Genomic DNA, 15,767 nt, shown 5'->3' on the forward strand with positions numbered 1-15,767 from the left:
AAGCCCGCGAAGCTGTTATCGTTCCATCCTGACGGATGACATGCGTGACAGCTCAGTGGAATCCCGGAAAATAAACCGTGGAACTTTGACCAATGAGAGAACAGTTTACTCGCGCGTTACTTGTATTAACAAATTTGGTCCCTTTAGAAACTTTGCCATGTGAAAGCGAACCGCACCAAGAATAAAAAGCAACATTGTAATAATTTTAATCCCTGTTTCGGAACAAAGCAATCGATCTACACGTATGAAAGCACCCTAAATGTTTAGGTAGACAAACTACGTTATGCATTCATTTTTACAGACCTAGGGAGAAAGTCAAACCTACAAGAAATTTTGGACCCACTTTATATTAAGTGGCCTTAACAACTATGTACTTACATTTAAATTAATAATTTGGTACAATGCACTTATTGTGTACATACATGTTTTTACATAGTACTTATATTTTAAAAATACCTGCATGTAATTACATCTGTAATTAATTTCTGTAATTACATTTATAATTACAGTTGACCCATCCCTTACACCTTAACCCACCCTTAAACCTACCCATACCAACAAACCTGTCCCTAACCTTACCCGTATCCCACCTCAATAGCAGCAAAAGTGTTTTGTAATACAATATGAACACAATACGTACATTGTACTTAATTTTTTATGTAAGTACATAGTAGTTAAGGCCACTTAATATAAAGCGGGGCCGAAATTTTTAATAGCCCAAGTCAAAATACCCTACCTTCAGTTCAACAGATTGCTCGCATCTCTCCTTCAATGCAAATCTACGGGATTCTTTCATTGCTTCGTCATCATCCTTCAAGCACAATCTCTAAAAAAAGTAACAAATAGGGTAATAAGCATAACTCTCCTTAACAAGCTGCATGGAAACATAACTAAATTCAGTTTGGGCTGGTAATTATGAAACACAGTCCAGCGATACCTTGCGATTATCTACAGGATGTTAAAATCACAATGTTGACCTTGCTCCGAGAGGACCGTGTGATTAATATACCAGCCCGACTGAAACCAGAGTAGGTCTACAGCCAGACAGAGTGGGAAGCAATTTGAACACAATGCTCTGAAGAACTGAACCCGATACAGTTGAAGTATAAGGGCACCCTGAGCCTGCATCTGTGGACAAATCAAATCAGATGTGAGTGACAGACTGCAGTACTGCAGAAGCAGACCATTATAGTGTCTTGTTACTCTTCAGTCTGATCAGCAGAGCGGGTTTAATGGGCTGCAGTTTCCCCATACTCTCGAAAGCAAACACATCTTAAACCTCCAGATAGCTGCATACTGCTCCACCATGTATGAATATGGCCTTTCACAGAGGCTGATGGTTGTTTAGGGGTAAATGGTTCTACTGGATCTGTTTGGAGGCTTTCGTTCTAATGAGCTATCTGTTGATGAGCTCTGTCAGGGTATATGAGCCACAGGCAAAGCCCATGGTATTCGTCTGACCACAGACTCATAAAAAATCTATATCATTAGCCATTACAGTAGGCTACTCACAAATGAAAACTGGTTTCGTATGTTTCAGCTGTTGTGGTTCTTGAATGCTCGGATCACAGTCGCACAAAGACATTAAGCTCAATTCTTCTAATGAAATTCAGGAAGCACTGATGAATCGAAGTCTTAAACCACCTTGACCATGACTCCTGAACAAATCTGATTTGAGAAATTGTATCACAGATGTGTAGCATGTGGGAAGTAAGTCTGTGTAGATGTGTAGCATGCTGTGGTTTGCCTAACTGGGGTTTGTGAGGGAACTGCAAGTGGTTTTTGAGTTAATGAAAAGCTAATGATGAATTAAGGTATAAAAATGACAATAAATTCAAAATAAAATCAAAATGAAAGAATTTAATTGTTTGCCTGCATGTCATGTGATCAAAGAACTGTAAACATAGGAATGTGTTATTTAATTATTTAAATATTAACATAAAATTTCTGGGTACTTCAAGTAAATATTTCAGGTCAAAGAGGTTCAGCTTGCAAAAAACATTTAAGAATTTCAGCTGTAAGGTAATACTGTACATTATTTGCTTGACATGAAAAATATATAAAGAAACAAGAAAGGAAATGTAGGGAAAACATATAAAGAAATGAACTCTGAATTCACAATTTAAATGATTAGTGCAACCAAAAATGAAATATTCTGTTGTCATTTACTCACTGTCATGTCGTTCCAAATCTGTATGACTTTTCTTCTTTCTTCAGTGGAACATAAAAGGAGAATTCACAAAAGACGACTGTGCTCTCATTCTTTTCCATTTAACTACAATGAATGGGGAGTTGGGTTTTAAACATCAAAATGAATGCAAAAGCACCATAAAATCATCATTAAAACATCCTAAACAGATGTGAATTTATTTACATACACATTCAAATATTCTGCTTTCACTGTGTACTCTGAAATCCACATTTGATGATCTAATGAAAACAGTTAAAAAATGAGGGTCATAACATAGCTGTAAAATACATTAGTATGTATCATAATCCAACACAGGAACATTTACTTTTTCATGGAATTATGAATTATAACAGTGCACAAAACACTGTTACATGTACATATATACAGACATATCATAAAATAAAAAGTTAAAACACTAAAAGTGACATTGTCACAGCTTCCTACTATGTATTTACAATTAATGTTGTACAACAAATGTAAATGTACAACAAATTACCTTTCAGGAATTACCAACAGGTTCAAATCCTGTACCTGTAAAACAAATTTTCTGAGATACTCAGGAAACTACTTTAGAGATTCCTGTCTCTTGAACTTTTAGTGAAACACCAGCAAAGTGCTAAAATGGTTTTATGTTCTTCAATCTAAAGCTGCCAGCCACCTTCTCCCATTGTAGCTCATTCATCACCCAGATGCTGCAGTTTAACCAGTCATATAATGCACTGTGAGGGAGAATGACCTTTCATAAACGTGCAGCATATTATAGGTGTCTCAAATGTGCCTTAAATTCTCCTCTCCTTGCCATAGGGAGTAATAGAAGTGAATAGGAGGATGAGAAGTTCAGGTAACAGACGATACGGTGCAGTCTAAAATACCTCCTCTTCTTCAGCTTCACATCCGTAGTCTGTAAAGAGAAAGATTGTAATGAATTCTGTCACTTCTGGATACATGTTGAAAAAAGAGAAAGCTAAAGATTAGATCAAATTATATTGGTAGACTGCTACTAGGACACTACTGTGATAAGCAACTATTTGTAGATGTATGACTTGCAGAGGAGCAGAGATAGGAGCAGTTTATCAAGATGATAAACACTTCAAATGCAGTCTGCCACAAATGCTAGAGTTACAGCCCACTTAGCATTACACAATTTGTCAAAATGAAGAGCCAGACCTTGGAACTAATCTAGGAAACTCTTGATCATTGAACCCTTGAGCCGTGACTTCATTATCCTTGTCAGTGACACGACTACAATCCGCTGTGATATACTAACCATTTCCACCTATCAGCTCCATGGCGCTAATGCAAGACTCCTCTGCCTCTTCCTCATTCTCCTCTTCCTCCTCAGCGGGTTCCTCATATGCCACAGGCTCATTTTCCAACACGGGGGGAGGGGTGGGGGCCGGAGTGGGCTCTGGGGCTGCAGGAGGCAACATCATGGTAATGCTAGGAGTGACCTGAAATAAATAATGTTTTAGAAAAATAAGAGACAACAGATTTGTATATAAACTAACCATGCTTCCCTGAAATTCTACTGTCAGATATAAATCGTTGTGCTTATGTTGGTGATTACGGTTCGAATCTGGTCAGCAATGTGTCTTGATCCCATTCCCCCTCAATCTGCCTAATTATCTCCATAATGTTCAATACTGAAGTGTGCATCTAATGAATTGAACTGTGGTGCTCATGTGGGTAATGTGGATTCGAATCTGGCCTGCAACAAGTCCCGATCCTATTTGCCCCAAATAATTTCCATAATAATGTTCATTATACTGATTCATAGTTAGCATCACAGTGTGGTGGCTAGCAAATGTGCTTCTGACATGTTAAATCAAGGTGCTCGTGTGGGAAATGCAGTTTTGAATCTGGCTTGCAACAAGTTCCGAGCCCATTTCCTGTTTTTTCCAAATAATTTCCACAATAATGTTCAAAAAACTGCTCATATGGGTTATGCAGGTTTGAATCTGGCCTGCAACAAGTCCTGATAACATTTCCCTATTTCATCCTAAATAATTTCCATATTATATTAATTTAAATGCTACTTTTAGTCAGCACTATAGTGTAGAGGCTAACATACATGCATTTGACATGTTGAATCTTGGTGCTCATGTGGAAAATGCAAGTTTGAATCTGGCCTGCAACAACTCCTAATCTCTTTTTCACAAATATTTTCTATAATAATGCTCAATACTGATTCTTACTCTGTCCCATAGTGTAGTGGCTAGCATTAGAGCATCTGACATGTTGAATCATGGTGCTCATGTGGTAAATGCAGGTTTGACTCTGGCCTTCAACCTCCGCTGATTCCCCTCCGCTTCTTTTCTTTATAATAATTTCCTGTCATTTTCTACTCTCTGTCCAAAAAAAAAAAAAAAAAAAAAAAACTAAAAATAGTGATTCTACACAGTCGAGGAAAAAACAGATTAAATCGAAAAGAACGAGCCCAAGTGAATCAGGGCTACATTTCCCAGCAGGCATCTGTGTAAGGAAGTACAGCTCAGGGGAAGCAGAGGCCTAAATCAATTATCATGTTGTGAAAAACGGAGGAAGAGCATGAAAGTCTTGCCGCTGTACTGTGAGGCCGCTCTTCAGGCAGTGCCAGTTAAGGGGAAACAGCAGCAGCAGGGTTCTTGTAATAGGGGCTGCCAAGCTTGGCAAACGCCTAGAAGACGCCCTGCAGCTCACCTGTGGGTTACACCCAGAGTGAGTAACCCGGGCTGGGATCACAGAGATAAGCAGAGGCCTAATGACTAGAGAATCTGGGCTGGGGCATTCATGATCTCATTAGGAAGAAGAAAATTAAGAAAAAGATAAAAGATAATATTCCAGTACTTTTCTGTTTAATACATTCTACAATTTCTTATGACATCTGAACTAAGACCTCTAATGCATGTCTCAAGCACTGCATGAATGCTCTGCTTGTTCTTGTTTTGTGGGAAAAAAGGGCGAACAGCTAATGTTTCTTTGTTAAGAATGACTCTCCTCTGAATCTCTCTGAGAAAGGCACAATACATTATATAAAATTGTTAAAATACATTATATGATTTAGTTCAGAACATCTTGGCAGCAACCTGGATGAGACAGCGGGGGGCTTCACTGCGAGAGCAAAGTTGACCCCTCCAATCATGTTGTGCGTGGTTTTCCCCCCACAACAGCTATTTTGTCTATTTGTACATGCATTTCAGGCCACACTGCTGTTTATTTAAGCCTGACTATTTTGAACAGAGACACTAAGACCCAGCGAGCACAGAGGCAATCCATCAAATTTTGTGCCTTGAACATTATCACAAATATTGACTTTCAATTAAATGTATATGCCATATTTACCCAGCATTGTGAAATATGCTGGTTCGATATTTACTGCCATGACATTTAGCTATGAAGTATTTGATTATCGTGATGGATTTACCACTGAAGTCAAGTAGGTTTAGTCAAGTGAATTTGATTTGACCTCAACTAAGCTGATATTCATGAAATATTGTTCATTAGGGCAACAAGAAAACAGACCACAAACAGTTCTGCACTGGGATGTCATTCAGTAATCACATTAGATCTTGAGTTATGAAATAAGGTGCATAGTTATACATTTGGTTTTTAATGTCCAGGGCTGTAGTTCCAATCGAATTGGTAGCAACAAGAATAACTATGGTTTGTGATGACAGGTGTTTTGTGTGAATTATTGGCTGAAATCATCAAATTTCAAACCAAACATTTAAAACTATGACAACTATTACATTTATAAAATTAAATTTTGCATATTGATGGGCCTACTAAAATTTGAAAATTTGAAATACATTTCAGTAATGTTAGATTACCACTTGATGTCCAATGTAAAATAAACCTATTAAAATATGAAGTAATAATACAAGGCACTCATTCAACCTACCGGTGTGGCTGCTGTGGTCTTCTTCTTGGGTGTGGATGATATTAATGGGCGGAGTCTAAAGAAAGGAGAGCAGAAAGAATAAAATAATTATTTAGTGAATCTTCAGTGGCCTCAACCTTCTTCAGAGCAGCTTATACATTGACATAAGAGCTCAAGAGCTCATAACCGGCCTAATTTTCCTTCTAAAAATATGAAAATATGAAGCATACTTCCTGCCCCCTCTTTACTCCCACCCCATAGCAGATTACTGAGGCATATCTAAAGCAATAGATTCACACTGAGACCTGCACTACTGGGGCTAAAGAAGCCCTGTCGCGCTGATGAAATGCTTAGCTTACACTTCCCGGCGACTGGATTTAAACATCAAACACCAGCACTATTTTGGGCTAATATTAAAGAGACCAGTATAAAACATTAATTAGTTTGATGGGGGAATGCGAGTGAGGAAGAAGGGAACTTTCTGAAATGAGAATGACCTTGATCTGGCTTCATGTTAGTCCAGTGAAAACCGAGAAGACAGACTGCTATTTATGTCACAATTATGATTAGCTGGTTTGGAGCTTAAAGTGCTACAATGGCAATGAAAGGTTTTGTCTATTCACGACTGATGATTTTTATACATATAATACAGAAGAAAAATATATAGATAAGTTATTTAAAGGGATAGTTCATCCGAAAATTAAAATTCTGTCATTAATTACTCACCCTCATGTCATTCCAGAATATATAGATAAGTTATTTAAAGGGATAGTTCATCCGAAAATTAAAATTCTGTCATTAATTACTCACCCTCATGTAATTCCAAACCTGTAACACCTTCGTTCATCCTCAGAACACAAATTAAGATATTTTTGATGAAATCAGAGAGCTTTCTGACCCTGCATAGACAGCAACATTAAAGTCATTAAAAAGTGTTCTGAAGATGATATAGGTCTTATGGGTTTCATTATGAATAAATAATAATAATAATTTAAATGGCAAATTTCAAAAGCTAACTTAAAAAGATATGTTTTCACCAGATTTAAAAAAAAATCTGAATGCTTATAGCTTGTCTCATTTCAACCTGGAAAAGTTTACAGATTTCCGGGCATAATGGCTAAAAGCAGTTTTGCCAGATCTCATACAGTACGGTTCACATTACAAAAAATTGTGTGTGGTTTGTTGTGTAACGTGCCTTCGAATGCCCAGAGCTTCACCTGAATGTGCTAGAATGACTGTGCATAAAAACAGTATTATAACTGGGCAAGCATTTACACAATAATATGCAAAACAGCACTGACTGTCTATAGAAAGTTGCCTCTTAAAGATTTAGGGTGCTTTATAGTGAATAACACTGAAGATGCAAGCCAAAAATCCATAAATTTTGGAAAGCTGTAGCAAGACATGAATGGTGTAAACTGTCCATTGTGTTATGTCGCATGTACATTTATTGTGTACTTGCAAAAGTATTGTTGAACACTGTATACGCAAAAGCAGCTTCATAATATTGTCAAAATACACAGAACAACCCACACAAATACACACTAACACAGGCATATAAACACAAAATAAAGTGCAGAAAAGCTGGGCAGCGACTGCGCCTCCCTGGTGAGATCTCCCTGAGGACTTAGCGAGAGCACTTTCTTGGCCGATAAGGGAAAGTGCTGCTAATTAATCTACTTAAGAAAGAGAGGAGGAGGACGGAAAGAGTGAGCGAGAGAGAAAGTACATGCTGAGAAAGGGGCTTCCTTTGTGGTAACTCATTAGGAGGGGCGGCCCACATAAGGGGCTTCCTTTGTCGTTACTCATTAGGAGTGGCGGCCTACATTAGCCATCTGCAGCATGCTGGCCAGACAGAGCCCAGTCGAGTCTGTTCTGGCCAGATCTGCTCCATGCACCAGTGTCCTGGCCCTGGCACACATCCTCAACATAACTCCAGCATTAGGATTATCCAACACATTACTGGAAAACACAATAAACCCACAGCGGCCTCGCAGAGTGAATAGTCTTGGGAAGAGACGCAGATCTACAACCCAAGTGTGACTAATACACTTACAAATCTTCAGCCATGGAAGTGAAATGGCCTCCAGTTAAATCTAGAGCACATATTGTGTATCGGATGCCTCTGTTTGCGGGGATTGAGAAACGTAGATAATCTTACAATACTGAATGCAGCAGCTCAGCTGAAGTGAGTGAGAATGCTGCTAAAAACGAGCCAGGCGGAAGACCTGAGCAGAAGGTTCAGAAAGGTTGTTTTCCTCCTTCAAGGGCAAATCAAGGGCCCAAAAAATCACTTTCTTAATCAAAAGTTCTTATTTTCCAGTAAAAAAAACCCTCTCTCTCTCTCTCTCTCTCTATATATATATATAAAACAAGATTAACTTGAGAAGCAAATACAATAATAAGACTAATTTTCCATTGTTTTAAACATAAGTTCACATGATTTCATTTAAAGCTTAAATGTTAAAAACAAGAAGAAGAAAAAAAGTTGTTTACCACAGGGGTAAGGAAAATAAACCTAATTCAAGATATATTCTCTGTAAACAAGTCTTCATTTCTTATATCATTTTGCTGTGTGGAGTCGACTGAGCTGTAACTGGGTCCTCAAAACACTACAGTAAAGCGCATCTGCTATAAAAGTAAAGTAATTACTGTTATTTACCTTGTTTTAAAGGTGCTAAGAGGGATGTTAGCCGCTTCACTAACTTCTGCTACTGAATTAGACCGCCCGTCTCTACAAGTCCTGTCCTCCAAACCCAATGTCAGCTATCCTGGCTGCTCAAAATGACTGACAGGTGGAGAACGCCTCAAAGTGCTCAGACTAATATAGCCACCTGTGGTCAGATTCATTTTTGCAGTTTGCATGGGCTGCCACGGAGAATATCAGGCAGCTTTCAGTAATATCTGTCAGACAGTATGTGTCCATGTTACATGTTAGTCCATACAGCAAGATTCACTTTTCTAAACCCATCCTTCAGTACCCATAACAAAGCTGATAACCCGGTACAATAAGGTTGTTTCAAACTGTTGGCACCAAAATGGACTCCTTGTTTTAACCCACTGGTCTAAAACTCAACTCCTGGAGGGCCACAGCTCTGCACAGTTTTGCTACAACCCTAATCAAACACACCTGTTCCAGCATATCAAGGTCTTCAGGATTACTAGAAACTTCCAAGCAGGTGTGAGTTGGAGCTAAACTCTGCAGAGCTGTGGCCCTTCAGGAATTGAATTTGAGACCACTGTAAATTTAACCAAAATCTAAGACAACACTAAATATTTTAAATGTAGTTTATTCCATAGTAAAAATATAAATAATCATTTTTATTATTTCTCTCATTATTTTGTGTGTACTATAAATTTTATTAAAGTATTGTGTTAGTTTAGCAATGGAACTTTTTCATGGACTGTGATGACGCGTTTCCACAGTTATTTACATCATAAATTAAGTTTTTTTTTTGTTTTGTTTTTTTTGTTTGTTGCCATTTTTGTGTTTTATTAGGATAGGACAGTAAACATTGACAGGAAATGAAGTGGGAGAGAGAGGGGGGATAGGAATGGGAAAGGACCGCGAGCCGGGACTAGGAGCCTGGGATGAACTGGGTTCGCCAAAGTTTTTTTTTTTATAAAATTGTACAAATATTTATAATTTTAATAATGTACTGGTTATAAATGTACATTTTCATTTTTAAAATGTACATTTATAACACTATAATTTGTATTATATTAATTTGGAATGTAATTACAGAAAACTAGTTAACATGCTTGAGCGAATAAATTATATATACACTGAACAAAATTATAAACGCAACACTTTTGTTTTTGCCCCCATTTTTCATGAGCTCAAAGATCTAACTTTTTCTATGTACACAAAAGGCCTATTTCTCTCAAATATTGTTCACAAATCTGTCTAAATCTGTGTTAGTGCGCACTTCTCCTTTGCTGAGATAATCCATCCACCTCACAGGTGTGGCATATCAAGAGTATCTGTCAACTACCTCAATTAGCATTCTTAATTCAGCTTCAGTTTTTGCAAAATCAGTCAACTACAGACAAATGTTTGTAATGTATAGTGATATTATAAAAAAAATAATAATTAAACAAATAAAAAATAAATAAAGCTAAATAAATATTCCTGGAACATTTTCAAGCTATTTTCCCCTCAGTTTTCTCTTTGCAAATATATTTAGGCATTGTCCAGCTTTTTGGAGTTTTGCACTAGACTTTCTTCATCGCGTATGTGAGTGATATTTTCTTGCAATGCCATTAAAGCTTCACTTGGACCACTCGTTCAAGCCAATGCAGATGAAGCTCCAAACTCCACCAATTAATCTTTTTAAAAACACACAAGTACGCTCAAAGTTCCTGAGCTTCACGACCTCTGGCCAGAACTCATACCAGCCACCCCAAAGTCCACTGGTCCAGCTGACTTTTTAAAAATGCTGCCAGTTCCAGAAAAATTAATTACGAGGTTTATGCCAGCTTTTCCCCATGAGATCACGTAGCAGATAACAGATGACACACTGGGTTAGAGTTCCCTCAGATCTCATCCCAAAGTAAATGGCAACCAAGGTTAATTGGCTTCTCTGGACTCCCCAGAGGCTGATCGACGGTATCAAAATTGTTTTGCTTTTGTTAAGTGCGGAGGGTGATGGGTTTAATCAAGGCATTAAGTAAAAGAGATTTAGTCACCAGCAGTGATCTTGTCTCCGCTCCTGGCGTTCGACTGTCCACTGTGCATCCAATTAAAATCAATGCGAACTATAATTGCATTTTATAGTAATTGGGTGGTGCAAACATATTCAATCAACAGACTGGGACTTACATTGCGCCACCTAAAGCTTTCATCCACCTTACCTATAATAGCAAATGTACTTTTGGCACAATGAATGCATTAAAAATGAACATGACACACAATTGAACTATTATTGGTTAACTCTCGTAGAAATTCATTTAGGTGTAGGTATTCTGTCTATTTTTCAGCTTCTCTTCAAGCCAAATATCCATGCAAAGAAGCAATTTATTTATTTTTATCTCCCTTTCCCTTTTATCTTTTTCTTATTTTCTTCTTGCTTTAAGGGTTGAGGTTTTGATTAAAAACGCATCTGAAAACCCACTTACAGGTTAGCGTGTCTGCATTTTTTTACATGCTGCATTTTCAGGTTTAGACTTTTCTCCAGATATCCACTTATTGGGGGCGAATTGAATTTGGGCTCATCGATAATTCAATCTTCATAGGTTTTTTTTCTCCACGCGCTCTGTTTTCCTTTTATCTGTCTCAGAGAAAAGAGCAGAACAAGTTAGTTATGTGAAATGTTAGCCTGTGTAGAGATGCTTCATCCACACATCTCTTGCACATTTGTAGTCTTACAGTATATATATATTTTTTGTAATACATTTTTTACATTTTAATGTCAAAAAATATGAAATCATAAAAAGGTAAGTTATTTACTGACCTCATGTTAAACAATCACAATTTTACACTACCCCGTCAAATGTTTGCATTTAAGATTTTTGTATGTTTTTGGACAAAGTCTCTTATGCTCTCCAAGCATAGGCGGAGGGTGAACTCCAAGGTAAGGCTAAAAGCAGCCAAATGTATTAAACACCATAAACCCGTCTTTTTAGGCAAGAACCAGACATGGGTGTCATGTAGGTTAAAAAAATGTGTAATATGACTGAATTTGTATTTAACTTGATTACAATTTAATAAAAACGTTAGAAATGGATAATTATATAACGTTTCCTTTCCACGGTTTTAAAACAGCGAATAAATTATATATAGAAAGTGACATTATCACTAACATTGATTTATTGCGAGTTTAAGCACTCTCAAAAAAACAAAACTATCGTTATAATCACTGAAGCTGTATACACTGTGAAATGAATCTCTTACTTACATTGTACGTACATCTGCTCTTTGTTGTTTATGATGAGAGAATTCGCAAGAGTCCGGAATTCAGTCAGCGAATGTGCGCGCACTCAACAAAACTGATCTGTTTCAACGATGACTCATCTGAATGCCTCTGATTAGCCATTGCATTCCTAAGCTCAACAGAATTGTGTGTGATTGGTTAAAATGCGCAACACTGTAAAAACGCCTAAAATGAAATACGGTGCAACATGAGCAGATTTTAATTTAATGCCGCAATCGACACTGTCTATTCATATTCACTTTGTTAGCAACAGACGTAATAGATTTAATTTGTTTGTGCAGGGGCATTTTTGTCCAATTTAGTGGCATTTCTGCCCCAAGTCCCCGTGGCCAGGGGAAGGCTAAGCCTTACACATGCTCCGCCCATGGTTGTGGCTTCCATTCAATGACAACTTCCACTTCTAAGAACCTCTGGAAATGTGAAACGGGTCCATTGTGATCCAAAGTCAAATCTTGCTGTGCAAACAGTCATTATAAATCAGGATGTTGTCTAACATCACGTACTGAACAGACGTGATACGACAATCTGCCAGTGATAAACAACTGGCCACAGCCAACTGGAAGATATTTAATGTGCAGCTGTGTGTCCAATATGATTTCACAGACAATGGTACAGAAAAAAAATCAGCAAAAATGGCCACTGTGGCATGCCCTGCACAAAATCTAGAGTTAAGGTGCTGTCACATTTACACTTTTACAGTGAAATTGCATGTCATTTTAATTGGAATCCACAGGATTAGGAATTTTGCATTGATTTGTTGAACTTTCAAATTGTTCATTTACCGTTTTTACTAATACAAAGCTGCTTGGTTTAGAAGTAAGTGAAGTAAGCAGTGTTTAATGCATCACTACACTATTGACAATGGAACTACTTTGTCTAAAAAATTTCACTGAAGTTTTGCTAATGTGATCATGCTATAAAATGTAAGACATCAGAATACAGTGTTTTTGAAGGAGGCAGCCTATGAAGACAGCAGACAGCCAGGCAGCTCATCAAGATTTGGATCAGAGCCATTAGCTCTCAATCTGATGCACATGTCAGACATTCTTGCTCGAACACAGACATACACTGGCTCCGGAGTACAGTGAACACTGACCCTCCCATGGCCGCCTCTATAAATCACGGATGCAATTTATGATGGACCGTCTGCTCTTCTCTAAACACATTACAATCAGCTGGCTCGGCTCACGGGCGGCACCGAGGCCCTTTAACCGGGCAGAATTAACAGCGTAAACTCCAGTGTCAGATGGGCAAAACACTGTAAACACATCCAATTATTCTTCAAGAGCTCTTTTATGCATTTAATAGCAGGCATCTGCAGCCCAGAGATGACAGATCAGTGAGCGGCAGAGAAAGAGAGAGAGAGAGAATGCGAGAAGCAGACAGAGAGCAGGACTGTTCAGATAAGTGTATCTCGAGGACAAGCTCTAAATATGACTGTTGAACTCTGGTCTTCTCTGTCTCTGTTTCCACAGCACTGCCCCTTCAGCCCAGGGGCTGACCACATCACAACCCAATCCCCCATAAGCCTCCTGGGTGCCACACTCACATATTACACGCATGACTGAGAGTGACACTGAGCTGAATGGCCTCTGGCATGGGACCTGGACCGCTGGGAACCGCGAGGGTCCTGTATGTGTTTGGAGGTTACAGGTCAAAATGTGGGGCCTGTATAAGCACACATTCAGTATTGTGTGTGCACACTCTGAAAAGTGAAAGGTAAGTGACCAATGGTGTCAGTAGCTGTGTGTTTGCTCTGTGAGCTAAGTGTGAATTACAGTGGAGTGAGATGCAGTGGCGTTTGCTAATGCACCTTCCTGGGCAACTGGTCTGCCAAAAACAGGGGTCACATTAAGGCCACAAACCAAATATGTAAGACATGAGATTGTGAACAAGGTTGATTGAATTTACACTTTTTGTTTAAATTAAACTCGTTTTTGTATGCTGTGTCTCATTAGTATGAATTAGTGCATTGTGAATACAAATTTGGTTACAGACAAGGATCTTGATTCTCTGAACATCGAGACACTGATGACTTGAGCATTAAAATATCACTGTCACTTATCAGCAACATTGCTGTAAACCACTGTTCGAAGGATTGGGTTTGGTAAGATTTATTAATGTTTCTTGAGTCTCTTATGCTCACCAAGGCTGCATTTATTTGACCAAAAATACAGTAAAAACAGTAATATTGTAAAATATTATTCAAATTTAAAATAACAGTTTTCTATTTTAATATATCTTAAAATGCAATTTATTCCTGCAAAACTGGAAAATTCAGCATCATTACTCCAGTATTCAGTGTCACGTGATCCTTCAGAAAATGATATGATGATTTGCTGCTCAAAGAACATTTTGTGATTTTTTTTTTTTCATTTTAACTTTATAAAAAATGTCTTTATTCTTACTACTGATCAATTTAGTGCATTCGTGCTGAACAAAAGCACTTTTTAAAAGAAAGTCTATTTATTTATTCATTTAATCTTACTGACCACAAACTTTTTAACAGTATAAAATAATAAAATGCTTCTGGGACAATTTTTGTTTATCCTTCAGCATCATTGTAACAGATAAAAAGTACAGTGCCATTATGAAATACGCTCTCAGCCTCCATTTCTGTTGAGACTGAATAAAACATGACGACAGTTCAGTAGGTGAACATATGCATTTTGAGATTTTTGTAAGAGTGAACATACAGACTGTGCTACATCAACATCTTTTATGTCAGGCTGTGAGATATACATATAGCTACAGTAAGTCTTTGGTCACAACTGACAGCGTTGACTGGCATTTGAAGTCTTCAGTGTCTGTGTTCATTCTGACATCCTCATTTACATACAAAATTGAAATGATGACTGTGATACTGTCAGAACTTCATCTGAGACAAAGATATCATTAAGGCGATTAATCAGTTTGCACGTGTAAACCAAATCTTTTATGATCTCTGAAATGTCTCTTAAATCCCAACGCGCACCCAGCTTAAAACCAACTTAAAAAGAGGATGATCTTTCAGCAGGACCTAAACAGCTGAATCTGAGTTAAATATGACAGAACACAAGGTTCAGTTTAATATACTGAGTAATGCATTTCATTAAATTGAGAAAAGTCTGTCAGCCTAGCAAAACCATAGTGGCTAAACACTGCATTATCTTCAGATATACTGTACACAGGAGGTCTGAGGTACTGCAACATCAGGTAGCATCTGTGCATTGCTTCCCCCTCACAGGATTTTCACAGGTGAAAGTGTGAAGTCAAAATCGGTACATCTGCAGAACAGAACTGTGACATCTTAACCGAAAGTAAATCACCAGAAGCAGATGGATGACCTGCATTATTGAACAGAGTGCTACATTTTGGGTGTCCCTCTCATGACCTCTCAGGAGGAGGTAAAAATGGGCCAATCCACAGGTCAGACGGGGTGCCCTCGGGGCCGAACGGGTGAAGCTGGTGAGGACGCCCAGTCCTTATGCCAGGTTTAACCCCCCCCCGGGCCAGATGGTGAATGAGCTGGCTAATGGAGCGAATTCATGCAAGACAAATTTGCCCACTTAACAATCAATCCCAACACTACTCTGTCATCAATAATTTCCTAGGATCTCCCAGGACTCTTTCAAAGGCAGAATGAAGCACTGATGTAAACACCATCAGGTCTGTGAGAGATAAAGCTTTGAATAAACGCGCAAGCAAACAAAAGCATATAGAGTTGTTCAGTATGCAGTCCAAAGCATGTTTCCATAAACATATAAACATAACTGAACATGGTTGGACTTGATTATTTGATTAA

General features: G+C 38.1%; 1 protein-coding gene across 1 annotated transcript in view; it reads right to left on the reverse strand.

The window, feature by feature from the left end:
* Positions 1–2,186: 2,186 nt before the first annotated feature.
* Positions 2,187–15,767, reverse strand: part of LOC107683968 (transcription factor IIIB 90 kDa subunit-like) — a 65,344-nt gene continuing 51,763 nt past the window's right edge. The window contains exons 17-19 of the mRNA XM_016480074.1: positions 6,072–6,126; positions 3,459–3,642; positions 2,187–3,092 (exon numbers count right to left, since the gene is read on the reverse strand). Coding sequence (XP_016335560.1) covers positions 3,055–3,092; positions 3,459–3,642; positions 6,072–6,126 — 277 coding nt within the window. The 3' untranslated portion in view covers positions 2,187–3,054. The remainder of the gene's footprint in view (positions 3,093–3,458; positions 3,643–6,071; positions 6,127–15,767) is intronic.

The sequence above is a fragment of the Sinocyclocheilus anshuiensis genome, unplaced genomic scaffold (genome assembly GCF_001515605.1).
Source record: "Sinocyclocheilus anshuiensis isolate Anshui unplaced genomic scaffold, SAMN03320099.WGS_v1.1 scaffold637, whole genome shotgun sequence".
NCBI lineage: Eukaryota > Metazoa > Chordata > Actinopteri > Cypriniformes > Cyprinidae > Sinocyclocheilus > Sinocyclocheilus anshuiensis.